This window comes from Mycteria americana, chromosome 6 (assembly GCF_035582795.1).
Source record: "Mycteria americana isolate JAX WOST 10 ecotype Jacksonville Zoo and Gardens chromosome 6, USCA_MyAme_1.0, whole genome shotgun sequence".
Taxonomy (NCBI): Eukaryota; Metazoa; Chordata; class Aves; order Ciconiiformes; family Ciconiidae; genus Mycteria; species Mycteria americana.
In genome coordinates this window covers 68535255-68549315 of record NC_134370.1, presented here as the reverse complement: position 1 = coordinate 68549315, position 14061 = coordinate 68535255, and the positions used below count along the sequence as shown (strand labels likewise).

The 14061-nt window shown below is 36.9% G+C and overlaps 1 protein-coding gene across 1 annotated transcript; it reads right to left on the bottom strand.

The window, feature by feature from the left end:
- Positions 1 to 1034: 1034 nt before the first annotated feature.
- ZWILCH (zwilch kinetochore protein) lies at positions 1035 to 13529 on the bottom strand. The gene is made up of 18 exons (XM_075506397.1): positions 13424 to 13529; positions 13146 to 13197; positions 11812 to 11907; positions 11584 to 11702; positions 10691 to 10887; positions 10115 to 10194; positions 9653 to 9808; positions 9347 to 9418; positions 8913 to 9006; positions 7975 to 8030; positions 5964 to 6066; positions 4829 to 4908; positions 4453 to 4609; positions 3442 to 3470; positions 2912 to 3048; positions 2526 to 2621; positions 2318 to 2436; positions 1035 to 1627 (listed from the first exon to the last, which is right to left on the bottom strand). Exons 1-18 carry the CDS (start codon positions 13477 to 13479, stop codon positions 1536 to 1538), a joined length of 1791 nt encoding a protein of 596 aa, XP_075362512.1. The 5' UTR covers positions 13480 to 13529; the 3' UTR covers positions 1035 to 1535.
- Positions 13530 to 14061: the final 532 nt, after the last annotated feature.

Sequence of the window (14061 nt, the reverse complement as noted above, 5' to 3'; positions counted from 1 at the left end):
GACACATAATTTTAAAATGGAAAAGGATTTAAATATTCCAAGAGCACTGCTTAAACATTAGCTTACTATTCATGTCTAAAAGTTAGAATAATATATGCCTTACTATTTAGGTGTGGAGAAGAATTATTTGAAGTGATTAATCAAAGATGACAACTGCTGAATCAGATTTAAACCAAGGACTCTTATCTCTCTAGTTTTGTTTACAGGGAACTAGGTTTACCTCATATGACTTTATAATACATTACACACAGAAATGTGTATTATAAGTAATCCAAGCACTTCCAGAATGTAAAATTCCACCTCAAATTCACTTCTACTGCAGGTAGGAACAAATTAAGTACGTGATTATAAAAAATTTGTTCCAGAATATGGCCATCTGGCTATAGTTGTCTTTCTGTTGTGCTTGAAATTATTCCTCTAAAGCAAAGCAACAAACAAGTTTCCTATTTAGCTTGCACTATAGTTTCAACACTGCGTGTGCATATACTGAATGCAGAGTAGCAGTACATAAATCCAAAAAAGGACCTTGTTCTTAGCTTCTCTTCAAAGGCTTTCACTATTAAACCGATAGTTATTAAAATGTAATATTAGGAAAGGGATAAGAAATAAGATTTACTGAGGAAAAACCAGAAATGATAGAAATGTATAGTTTTTAAAAAGCATGAATACTGGAGTTTTCCTTATTCTTATTTATCAATAGCTAACATTTTCTTTTATGCAAAATGTTTCTGTCTCAATGCAAAATGCTTCCATCTCAAATTAGTTAATCAGCATATACTACACTATGTAATTGTTTAAAGTTACACTACCAAAATGTTACATACACCATCTAATCAGTGTAAGAACATATGCAACTGTCAGGAATTAATCCCAACAACATATTTAAATGATTATGCCCAGCCAATTATACCAACTATTTTTTTCAGAAAATTATGCAAAAGTATACAACACTTAAAATAATTCACTTTGCACTGAGGGAAAAAAAAATGAATGTGAAGAGGAGAGAGAAGTATAACCCACGAATACTCCAAAATATAATACAGGGACAAAGAAAATCAAACTGTCGGAAATTCACAATGTCCTGGATGAACAGCTTTCCAAATACATCTGGATGATGAAATGTCACTTGACACCAGGAAAACATGACAATATTGCTTGTTTTGTTGGGTTAAGACAATTCACACTTTGAACAGTCTCTGACTGCATTCTTCATGAATAAAAATAAAATTAAAAACCCCAAAGTGCAGAACTTTATTGAATGTTTGTAAATATACAAACAAAAATATCTTCTATATTTTCAAAATAATTATACTGTACATTCATAATTGCACAACATTTATAAACAGACTAGATGCGTACAGATTAATTACAGCTGTGTTATGTCACACTCCAAGCACACCAAAGCAAATAACTCAGTAAGATGTACTGTTCTTCAGATCACAGAGTGTTTCTAAATATACTGTTGGGACACAGATAATACTGAACTTTGCTCTTTACTGTACCTTTCAAGTGCCTGCCTGTAGAGTAACATGCATTTATGTGAAATGCACCTGACTGCACTTAGCCATTGTAATAAAATACATTCTTTCTTCACTGCTTCCATTAACTGTGGAATCAGAAAAGAGTCCTGCATAGACAAAAGAAAAAGATGTGATTAGACACTATTCTTAGGAAGAGGAATTGTAGAGATTAGTTCCTGTAGCAGCTTCAAGAACTGGTTTCAAAACTTCAGTTTTACTAAAGGAGCACTTCATGACAAAAATTGAGAATAACAGGAAAGCTTTACCAAAGCATTACCCTGTATCAAACCTCACCCCAAAAAGGTAAATTATTTCTATACCTGTCTATATGCTTAATTCTTCCCCATTCTCCTGCTTTTTCACTTGTTCTACATTTGATTACAGCAAGGCATGTCTTCCCTCCTTAGCACCTGCTTGCTTCTCTGACTAGAGGCCAGCATTCAATAACAGGTAAATTTCTCTTCAAACCCATTCTCAGATACACTAGCAAAGACTTTAGAAACAAATTATAAGATACTGTGTAGAGTATTGAACAATCATATCATAGTTGGAACTATTCTGTCATTTTAACTCTAAAAACATAATTCAGCAAAGGTGAGAAGGCAGAAAGTCACCACTTTGTGAAAATCTTTTACATTCTTTAGATACCATCTCACCTTTTTATTAAAAGACAAAACATTGTCTTGCTTTTGCTGCAGATATGAGTAAGAAAAAGTTCAGATCCACTGAACCCAGTATAAAAACTGAATTTGAAATGCATGCTTTCATTATTTCACGTCACCACAAATATGCCCTACCTGTATTGTTTGATGTCATATGTTCAACTGGAGGATTAGTACTAACTTGCCATGATGTTTTAACCTCCTTCTGTCCATGCCCACTACTTATGTCCACCTTCCAGATTTCTGGGTGATCACTGATAGAATAATCAAGAAATGTCAAAATTCAGTCAGGTAGTCAGTCACATCTGAATTTTAATGCTGCAAAGACTGAAGTTTCTCTTACTTTTGATAGAACTTCCTGACAAGTGCTGGTCTGATCGGCAGCTGAAACACATGCTTCTCATTTAGAGGGTTTTCCTTATAATACTTCATGCAAATTCTACAATAAGAATCAACTAGTTACTAACTTTCTTCGGAGAAATTCTTGTGCAACACTGCATAAACCTGGTGCAAAATTAACTATACTTCAGATCTTATGATTTCCTTTGGTTTTCAATTTTAGTCACAAAGCAAATTTTAACAGGAAGATCCAACTGCTACTTCTGCAGTCTCATAAACATCAATATTAAGGAGGGTTGCTTTTTTTTTTTTTGAAGAGAGATTCTTTACAACTATCGAGGAGAATCTATTTGTGATTTAAAGAGCAAGAAGTAAAAATGAAATAATTACTGTGTCAAAGGGAAGAGGTTCTCGTGTTTAAACTGAAGTAAGACTGTACAGCTGACCATTATTTCGAGCATATGGTGAAGCTTTTGAACACGATGAACTTGTTCTTGTAGATCTACTGATGTGGAAATGAAGTAATCCTGCAACAGCAAACAGCTTCAGCTCTTAACTGGACGCTCAATTTCTACACACGCACACGACATCCTCAGTATACTCAAATAATTTTCTTGCTTCTTTTGAGAAACCAAAGTTTTAAGAACAGCCCAGCAGACTCAGAACAAAGTTCCATGCTATCAAAGTATGAACAAAAGTTCACTGTCCTGCCTGACAATGACCCCTATCAGATACCTAGAAAATAATATATTAATAAGGAAACAATACAATGCCATTTCTGCAGTATATTGTCCCATCCTCATGATTTGCAATTCAGTTTCTCAGCTTATAGGAATGATACGACTTGCATCCCACCATCAGCTAAGTGTGCTCTACTTTACACTGCTTTCAGAGTTTTTTAAAAAAAAAAGGCATCTCACCAAGTAGGTTAGCGTTGCAAGTTCCTGGCCTGTAAATTGAACATGGGGAAGAAAAAACAAAAAAACTTAAATTTACTACATATATTTACTACATAGTGTCAGATGAAATGTAAGCAACATTCAGGTAATCAAACAGGGAATCTTCTACCAAAGAAAAGCACAAAGTCACTAGGACTGCGATGTTATTTATTGACATGATTACTCATTCAAAACAAGAAAGACCCCGTAAAGTGGCATGGTAGAAGCATCATCTTATTTACCACCAAGGCTGTACAATGAAGAAACCTACCACATACTTTGAGACAACCATCTTCCTTCGGACATATAGGTTTACAAATAGTGACAATAAAAAAGCAAATGAAACAAAGAATGAAAACAGGATGACAAAGCAAAAAGGAAATCAAGAAATGAAGAGATGAAGGAAAAGTGGGTAACAATGGTAAAACACAACCCCCCTCCCACAGATTCAGAAAAAAAAATAAAGCTATACTACTGAAAACAAAGCCACAATGTTTTCAAGAAAAAAAATGTACTTTACAAAAATCTTTCCACTTTTATTTCCAGTATAATATGAGTAATCAAAAATATCTTCCTAAATACTACAGAATGTACAAACACACCTATTACATATAAATACCCTTGACTGATTTCCTTTTAACCCATGTAGACCATAAAGGAAAAGACAGAAAGAGCATGAGGGTCTTATTTTTTCACCTACAGCAAACAGATAAGAAAACTAAACAGTCCGCAGTTATATAAATCTGGTATTTATTTTACTTGAAGTTCAACATAAAGGTTTTTTCAAACTGAAAAAGAAATACACAGTTATGCAAGCTATAGTTATTTTGAAACCATATACAACTGAAAAGTACAACTACTAAGGAGGCTGGAAACAGCACTTCAGCAGATGGGAGCAGAAGTGAGATCAAGGTTACCAAAAACTTCATTATGTCGTGCATGGAGTACCTTTTATCTTCAATTTCTAATCATGTTAACAGATATCAGGCTTACCTATGAAAAAACTAACATAATCTTTCTTCATCTTATCCAAACCAATCTCCAAGAGCATTTGAACTGGAGTGATGCCACTGAGGGAAACGACCTCTATCTTTCCATGATAAGACTGTTGAATCAATTTACTTAGCAAACTGCTACTCCCTTGATGAATCTAAAAATTAGAAAAGTTTTCTTGTGATGTAACTGTGTACAAAACATTATAAACATTATTTAGAAGTACAATACCACGGAAACAGAGGCAAACTGTGACATATGAAAGTAATTTAAAAACAATACAACGCAGAAATGAGGAGCAGTTAAGTGACAAGAACTATATTTTACTTCAAACAACTCAAAATTATAAAATTTATTGTGAAATACAAATACATACCCATGGCTGTATTTCACCATGTTCCAAGGATTTTATGATCAGTGTGAAACACTCTATCAACTCCTGATAGGAACTGACACCTTAAGAAAAAAAGATGCAATATTTTATTTATCAACCTGGGCTCACTCTCCAGCTGTTAAGTCAATAACAATAGGCCAACACATACTTGCAAAAACGAAACCCCTCATTTAAAGAATGATAGCTGAAATGACAGACTGCACTGCTTTTTGTTAAGTTTGTCATAGCATCACTTTAAAAAGGGTTACTCTAAAGAAACAATGATCAAAAGAGACCACTGAACTGCGTATGACAGAGTACAGCACGCAGCAGAAGCAGACTGTCATATAACACATTTTGGCTACATTTTCTCTACATACATTGCAGCTCAACACATTTTATAAATTTAACGGAACAGCATCTATCTAGAATATGAACTATTAGTATCTATTAATCCAACTAACTGCTTACTAAGAAAGAAACAAGCCTCCATACATCATTGTGCAGCTGACACTGCCCTTAAGCAGGACACTTGCAGTCATCGCAGTCCATTTTAGCTATCTAGTTTTGATTCAAAAAACAATGGTTGCACTAACAGGAATGAAAGGCATTGAGAAGTGACATACTCCACCCCTCAAACAGAAAGGAGTTGTTATAATCTCTGGAACAGCTTAACAAGTTAATGAGTAATATGAAAAAATAGTAACAAATAAATAAAAATGCATTTTACTGAAGGGCTGTGAGTGGTATTACAAGAACGATAAAGTTTGTGTGCAGCTTTATCAACTTAAAAATTGTCCTTCAGATCTAGAAAGACAAAAAGTTTATAAAGTTTTCAGTTTGAGAGCAGATGAGTACTACCCATTGTTTAGTACCTTTTACAATCAAATAAAATGAAATATAACATCTGCTAGATGTTGGTCTACCTTTATATGTTGTAAGAAAGTATATCATCTTACGTACCTAAAATTAGCTCTTTTAGAAAAAGCGTGTTGCTAATTTTCTGAACAGCTGATCAGTCCTTAAAACTCAGAGAAATTTATATTCATTTCACTGAGAAAGCAAGACAGTATAGTAGATACAGAGAACAGAAGATTTGAAGGAAAACAGATGGGGTAAAATACCACAATACACTTACTTCTCATTTTGCACCATAATTGTTCAGCAAAATCCAGGTCTCCTCGCTCACTGAAGACTGATTTTATTGAACTGTCCACTGCAGCAGTGTCACATTTGATTTTCTGTAAGATTTTGTTTGTCTTAAGTAAAAACAGTATGCCTAAGATTCAAAGACCTTAAGAATTCAAATTTTCTCCAGATATCAAAATTGGGTGCATCACTAATCTTTCCCCTTTTCCAGGGAAACTACCGCACAGAAACTACTAGTGCATAGTAATTGGGAAGCATATTTTTACTTAAAAGTGAGACTAATTCTTTTCAGAATTATCACACTGGATAATTGCTAGCTTTGGGCCAGGAAGCGGAGCCTACTATCAGAAAGACTTTTTGATCATAGCCAAGTAAAGCTCAACCAGACTGTCTAGTAAGAACCAGCTGCTTAGCTCAAGATGGTCCTTTCCGCCTTACAACGGCACGATGCACAGAGCATTGGTAAATAGCAAGACTACAGTCCAGCAAGTACTAACTCAGGATATGACCTATGCGAGACTGAACCCAGAGAGTTAAATAACTGTACGTATACCTAGCAGTGCCCTGGGAGGCCAAAATTAATAAATAAGTGTATTTTCAGAACAATTTTCCTGTTCTGATCCTGAATATTTCTGGTTTAGCCAATACAGAAATCCTTATATTTTTAGCTCATGAACAAAACGCAACTTCCCTCTCAATAGGAAAAAGACCCAAACCTTTCCTTGTAGACTGAAAGGGGGAAAAAAAAAATCTTAATATAATGGAAGACGTTTTTATAATTTGAATTTGTCCGTTGCTTTAGAACATCATAAACTTCTAGATAAATAGGACAGATATCGAACTGATGCCATTAAATTGGCCCAAAATCATTAAATTAGGCAAGAAAAGCAAATTAGTGATAGAACACAATGGCACAAAGGTCAAGAGTTCCTGAAAGAAACTATGACATTATGAGACTGACAGCTTTAGGAGATGACAGACGATGGTTAAGACAAGGGAGTGCGATTGCAGTTGATATAACACAGTTCAATTTGCAAGCTTGTGGTAGTGAAAATGGAAGGGAAAGAAGCAAATTAAAATAGCTTCACACCACTAAGTTATATTAAAAAAAAAAAAAAATGTATAAAGGACACTGGTAGACCATTTAGAATGAAAAAAAGAGGGAGGTTTTCTGAAGGTAAAAATTACAGTGGACTTTCTATTAGAGAATAGCTGCTGTTATAATAATCAAGTGTAAGTACACAATTCACATAAAGAGTGATGCTGCTGTAGAAATCTACTGTAGAGCACTACCCTATCTCCATAGGAACTTATACAATGTACCTTTGTCTAATAAGCAGGATGTGGCTGTTGAAAAGCCGAAGTTTAACTGATGTATTACTAGTCTAGTTAGTAAATCATGAAGAACTGCTTAGATCTGCTAAAAAGGTAGGAAACTAGGGGAAAGGTAATTCCAGCAGGGGGAGATCGCGACCACCGACCCATGGACCACCTACCCCAATTATACCACTGACTCAAATGATGAAGTTGAAGAAGACCAACTAAGCATGCATACTAATTTACATGCTGGCCAAAGAGATTTTAACCAATCATTTAATAGAAGAATACTGCATATGCATTAGAAAGTTGAATATGTTAATGCTTTGTGGATAAATAACTGTTAATTTGAAAGCTGGGTGTGCTGTCTTGAGCCAGGCACCCATATCTGTGCAAATATGCAGTAAAGTACCTCTGCTCTGTGCGTGTATTGGCATTTTGCACACCAGGTAAACGAACCCTGATTTTTGGGACAACATTATGGAATTCCTAATTTTGTCTGTAAGGCCTTCTTCCATTATTTTTACACAGCAGAAACAGAAAGATCTATCTTTCTTTACATCTTTATGTCTATGTATTTACATATATACATAAATAATACACAAGACGTAGTCAAAATTTGAAATAACTACAGTTATAAGGCAAACAAGATGACACGGTAATGGGTAGGAAATTGCATATACCTCTGTTTCGTTACTGTTTCCAGATAGACAATATCCATCCAGTTTCTTCTTTAAATCTAGTAGAGGAGAAAAATAAATTTCACCACTATGAAAAAAAAATATCATCAAACCAATCAGATAAATCCCTGGGCACATCATAATTAATAAATACACTAACTGGATGGCTAATAGACAAAATTTATCCATTTTAAAATTGTTTTTACCGGGTAAGGACAGAATCCGAGAAGATCATTTCTTAATATTTTTTATTATAAGCTATACATTTTCCCCATATACCTTTACTACATTCTGTTATCTAAGCATTAGCTTGTTAAGCTCCAGTGACGAAGCAATAAGGGGTAGCAGGTGATTTAATAAGTGACTCTAGTTTTCTTCCACACATATTTGTCAGAGAGAGTTTTTGTCTGTTTCTCCAAGTTTCATCTACATACTAAAAAAAAAATTACAGTTGCATTTGAAAAATCTCTTGGTGCATTCCTACGTCTGATTCTCTTTTTAGATTTGTTTTCTAATATCTTAAACTTCTGACAAGACACATATTGTTCACAACAGTTTTCGGAAGGAATTAGTAATTTTGGATGCTTCATTTTAAGCTGTCATCAAAGTATTGTTTTCCACCACCAAAGGGACACTTAGCAGGTTTAAAGTTCATGTGAATGTCAGATAACTTGAAAGACACATCCAGAACTCTCTTAATTGCTTTTTAAACATAATTGTGTCATTTTATAAAGAAACAATTATTACTTTTATACAAGATATTAAGACAAAGAAAAATGACAGAGATGTACTGACTAACCTATTTAACTACTTTGTGCAGGTGGTTATAGCATAGAAATTAGCACCTCTAATTCTAATACTTTAAAAATTGTATGTGGAATTTCCTTTTATTTCTGTGAAATGTGACATATCCCTCTCCCCATGTAACAAGCAGCAATTACCAGTCAGAAATTCCTGGACCAGTTCAAGAGCTGATTCAGACTCTAAGGGCTCAGGCCACTCAGTCACACCTGTCTTCAAACCTTCTGCCAAAGCCTAAAGACAGCATCAAAACCAAACCACCACAAATCAGTTCTTGTTTGAGGTTCTGCATGTGTCATACTTAAAATTGTAGTTAACATCTCCAAGAATCATACATCTCTCTCTGTACAGCTAACCACAAATTTAGAAACTTCTTGAATTTCCTGGCTTTCGTGTTCATGATTTGTCCTCTTTGTATTCAAGATTCCCAAAACTGAACTCAAAGTTTATTCTAAACTAAAAGCTTCAAGTTATCTGTGAAACACCTGATGAAGTTTTAAATAAAGTAGATTATTAACACATAAAATCACCATTCCATGTAAATCTGAAATTGGAATTTCTCACTCATACTTACAAGGAGAAACTGCAGTTCTCTGTATAGCTGATATACAGGACTTCTGGGGTCCCCAGACTCGAGTGTAATATTCTGAAAGTTCCAGAAGTTTACGTCAGTTCCAAACTTTAGCAATCCTAAAATTTTCATTAGTGAAATGCATATTACCATAATTGATAATGTAGATTATGAACACATTGTATTGCTTATATGAAGAAGAATGAACTCAAATGTCAAGAGTCAAACTTATTTTCTCTCCTTCACACTACTCGTGACTTAAACTGTGGAAAGAGTTTGGGGTTGTTTGCTTTTTCCTTCTTGACTTACCAGTGTGGCAGCTGAAATGAGGGGGGGTGTCTCCAGAATCTTATCGACAGTATTCCATGTAATATCAACATATATATTGCTTTCAGATTCTACAATTGTGTCTTCTATTGCAGCAGCTCTAATAAGTTCATACTGAGCAAATCCTTTTGTCGTCACCTAGAAAGAACAGATTAAAAAAAAAAACAAACACCACCAAAGCCACCACAACATTGATTCTTTTGTACCCATGCAAAATACTTTTAAAAGCATTTCACACACACACACAAATAGATCTAATATCAGACAACTGCATTACAACACAGGGAACCCACATATTACTTCAAAAGAGACTATTATACTACAGAATCATACTAAGATGAGATTCTAAATAGAATCTATACAGCTTCCCAAAACCAGTATCATAAATCCAAAACCAGAGTTTTTAAACTTAGATTGAAGGCATGATAGATCATAAAAACCTACAACAGATGAATGATGTTTCATTTTATGTGCCATTTTGAGCTCTTCCAGGTTTGCAAAACAGGTTTTATCAGCTGTGGGACCTAGGAAAGGAAAAAAGAAAGAATCGAAAAAACATTTGACACAATTCAAATTTGGCACTTAAAATTAATTCTCAAATACTCCATTTGGTCAAGTACAACTCATGTTGTCCTTTAGAGAGCTGGCATTCTTCTTTCATTTGTCCTATTGATAATAAGAGCTGGTGTTAACATAGAAATGTTTAGTAAGAGTCAGTACTTGTACAAGGAGTTGAATGGGAGCAATTTCAATTTGCTAAGTTATTGCACCTGAGTGAAGGTGGGCCTGCACAGATACTGCTGCACTTAGTATATTAAAAAGTTATTTCCCCCACACAGCATGGGTTGAAAACATCTTTTCTCTCTCTCTTCCCCCCCCACCCCTTGTTTTTCAAAACGAAGAATATAGAGCAGTACCAAGCCAACATCACACAAAGGACAAAGACAGCATCGCTACATCAATATTCCCACATTTTTAAGCCTTCCTCATTTAATTTTCTGTATAACATTATAAACTTACCATCACATGTAACCACATAAAAATTGATTCCTGTGATTTTGTTTCCAGCTTTGAGAGGCTCAGCTCCAAGCCAACAAGTATGTTCAGGATCAGAACCGTCACACCTTATCCAGAGGGGAGGAAGCACAACCAGTTCGCTTATCTTCAAGTGGGTCATGTTTGGATTTTGCACCATTGTATATAAGGAAATCAACTGCCTAGAGATATGAACAGGAAAAAAAATAAGATGCCAGCAAGTATAGCTGAATCTATCCCTTACACAAAACTTAACTCCTATTTATCATGCTTCCTTAGCAGACATCTAATCATTTTACAAAAAGAATGCAGTATTACAAACCTCTTTTTACAGGTGGAACAATGAAGACACAAAGGAGGAAGTAAGATATCGTAACTGAGAATATATTTAATATAATATTTTAATTTAGACTAAAGATTCTGAAATAATAATTGAATTTTACATTTTAAGCATGTTAAAAGGATAAGTTAGTTAAGCAAACTAGTCACCATGTTTTGGTACCATGCCTTGGTATTTTAATAACAGCCAAAGACCCCAATCAGACTTTTTTTTTTTCTTTAACAGAAGCCTTACAAAAACAAGCATTGAAGTCTTAGTAAGCTTTATTTGCTCACCTACACCCAGACAGTCCCATTAACTTAATGGGACAGCTCACAAATATTTTTCCAGTAGCTTGACTTTAGTTACTTTGTTAGGAATACTTTTAGCCAAGGGAGGCCACTTTGCAGGATGAAAAATGGTCATATCTCCTCACTAAACTAATGAGTAATTTAATTTTGGGGGACTGAAAATAATACAGGTTCTGAATATTAGGAAGAGAGACAAAAGTTGCAAAAGAAAATTACATCAAAAGGGGAGGTAGACCTTTGACACTTACTTTGCTCTTCTGACAGAAAGAGCCACTGGTCCGGAACTCTCCTTTGGTAAAAGCTCAGAGGCATAAATAGCATCATCTGTTTTTGACTCTTCCATTGGGTCACTTTCTTCATTGTGCAGCTTTAAGAGAAGTGCACAGGTAAGTCAAAACACAAGGTATGTGAAAATATTTCATGGGAATTCAAGTCTAGATAACATTTAAAAATTAACAACTAACATACACACTTACTGCTTTCTGTAAAATATATATCATATTGTTTCCATTCCAAAATCCTTCAATGGGACTTTTGCAACTACCACCAATCAAACAGATCTCTACATCAGTCTGAAAAAAAAATATTAAAACTTTTTAATACACTACATATAAATGCTTCATTTCAGCAATTTTTATACCAGAGATTGCAAAATTAACTAATTCCACAAACTGTTTTCCAACCCTACTGCAACCATTCATGAATCTAAGGCTTTCTTACTTCAGGAGAACACAGTTACTGCATGCCATAGGTGGAATCAAATCAGCTGTGAAAATGCAACAACTTTCAACTAAACAACAAAGAAAATTTAATCTCTAGCAGGTTGATTCCATGAGAAACTGAAGTTTGGTTCAACAAACAAAACTTCAGATAATCTGAGATATGAGGGATCATTGTTGTCAAGTAGCACCTGCGGTCACTAGATATCCTCAAGATGAAGAATACTTATTTCAAGTAACATTAAATATCAATTGATCACTTCTCTGATTGTCTCATGAGAGCTCTAAACACTGTTTGGAGTCATTAAATAACTCAAGACTGTTCTCGAGAAGGAAGGAATATCAATCTTTACTTAGGCTTTTGCATACACACAGAGACGTATTGCTTGAATCTTCATGTCTAGTCACTTTTTCACATTGCTGTATCTTTAATTAACCACCTGATTTTATTTTCAAACTATTATCAAACTTGTACAAATCCCAACATTAATACAACTAAATAGTGTTAAGGGATTTTCCAGCCATCCCTATGTTCCAAAAGCTATTAGAAGCAATTACTATTTTCATACCTACATCCCATTCCCTATAAAACTACTTAGATAAAAAGCATGCCATCAGAAGTTACAAGTTTGAAGATCTGGATTACCTGCATGAAAATACTACCCCAGGGCAGCTGCTGTAGCAGCTCTTTCCTCTCCTCCCAGCAGCCACACACACTGTACCACCCACCTTCTGCACTTCGCACGACCTCCACCTCGTAGCACTCTCACGTCTACTTGATCCTTACAATCATTTTAAACAAGTTAACTCTTAACAGGGGCAAAAGATCAGGGGGGACGCAGGAATGAGCGGGGAGGTGAAGGCTGGTGATGGCGCCGGGAGGGCGGCACTCTGGGTCTCTACCCGGGTCTCCTTCTCCATGGTGAGGTAGATCTAAAGAGGTATTGCTGAGGTAAACTTTCCTCGGCACACTGAGGTAAACTTTCCTCAGCAACGTGATATCCCTGCACGTATCTCAGCTGTTGATCAACGGCTGTGTTTCAAACATACAGACTCATGTTACGTGGCTGTATTTTCACATACGTATTTACCTCAAAGAGATACGGATGTTCGGGGATACTTTCCCTTCCTTCTTCATATAATCTGAAAGAAAATGAAAATGTTAAGGCACATAAAGTTTTTTTCCTCAGTACTCCTCATTAAACAGTAATTTTAACTGCGTAAACTAAAACGACGCGGGTCTACAATCAGAGCCTCAGCAACCTCCCCGCAAACTGGGGCCCCACCCGGCACCCCCGCCCCTGACAGCCTCCCCGGCCGAGCCGCCTCCCTCAGCAGAGCGGCCGTCCCGCGCCGGGCCGAGACCCACCGGAGGAGGCGGCCGTACAGCTCGGCAGCCGCCCGTCGCCGCCGCTCCGCGGCCATCGCCGCCCGCCACAACCGAACCGCGCGCCTCGCCCGCCCCCCCGGCACTACATCCGGGGCGGTGTGCCCAATACAGGCAAAAAACTTATTCTTCCCCCCCAGAAGTGCGTTTTATTCATATTTATTCTCGCCGCACGCCTCTCCATGAAAAAAAAAAAAATCTCTCAAAAATTTTATAATTTCTGTGAGAGTGAATGACTCGTCACACCGAATCCCTCCGCCAGAAAAGAGTCCCGTGGTTTGGGAGGCGACCGAGAGCGACGGAGGCGCCCGGAGGGAGAGGGCTGGGCACCGCGGGCCGCGGCGTACGCGCAGGAGCTCGGGCCGGGGCTGGGGTCAGGGGCCGACCGGCCGGTGTGGCAGAAGGCGGCGGGCAGGCTGCGGAAGGACATCGCCCATAGCGACGAGAGAGGAACAAGTCCTTCCTTTTCCGGTCGGGGCTGCGGCGGAGGCGGGTGGGAGCACGAGACGCTCCGCCGCCGCCACCACCACCATGGTGAGGCGCAGGCCGCGGGAGCGCGGTGGGCCGAGAGGGGCAGGGGCCGTCGGTGATCCGGGACGGGTAGCGGGTGGAGGCGGGTG

What these genes read in the sequence shown, in the direction of transcription:
- ZWILCH (XM_075506397.1), bottom strand. Translation starts at nt 13,479, where the DNA reads ATGGCCGCGGAGCGGCGGCGACGGGCGGCTGCCGAGCTGTACGGCCGC. An exon ending in CTTTCTGTCAGAAGAGCAAA is followed by an intron (nt 10,888 to 11,583) that starts GTAAGTGTCAAA and finishes TCATATCTCTAG; the next exon opens with GCAGTTGATTTCCTTATATA. An exon ending in TCATTTCAGCTGCCACACTG is followed by an intron (nt 9,419 to 9,652) that starts GTAAGTCAAGAA and finishes TGGAACTTTCAG; the next exon opens with AATATTACACTCGAGTCTGG.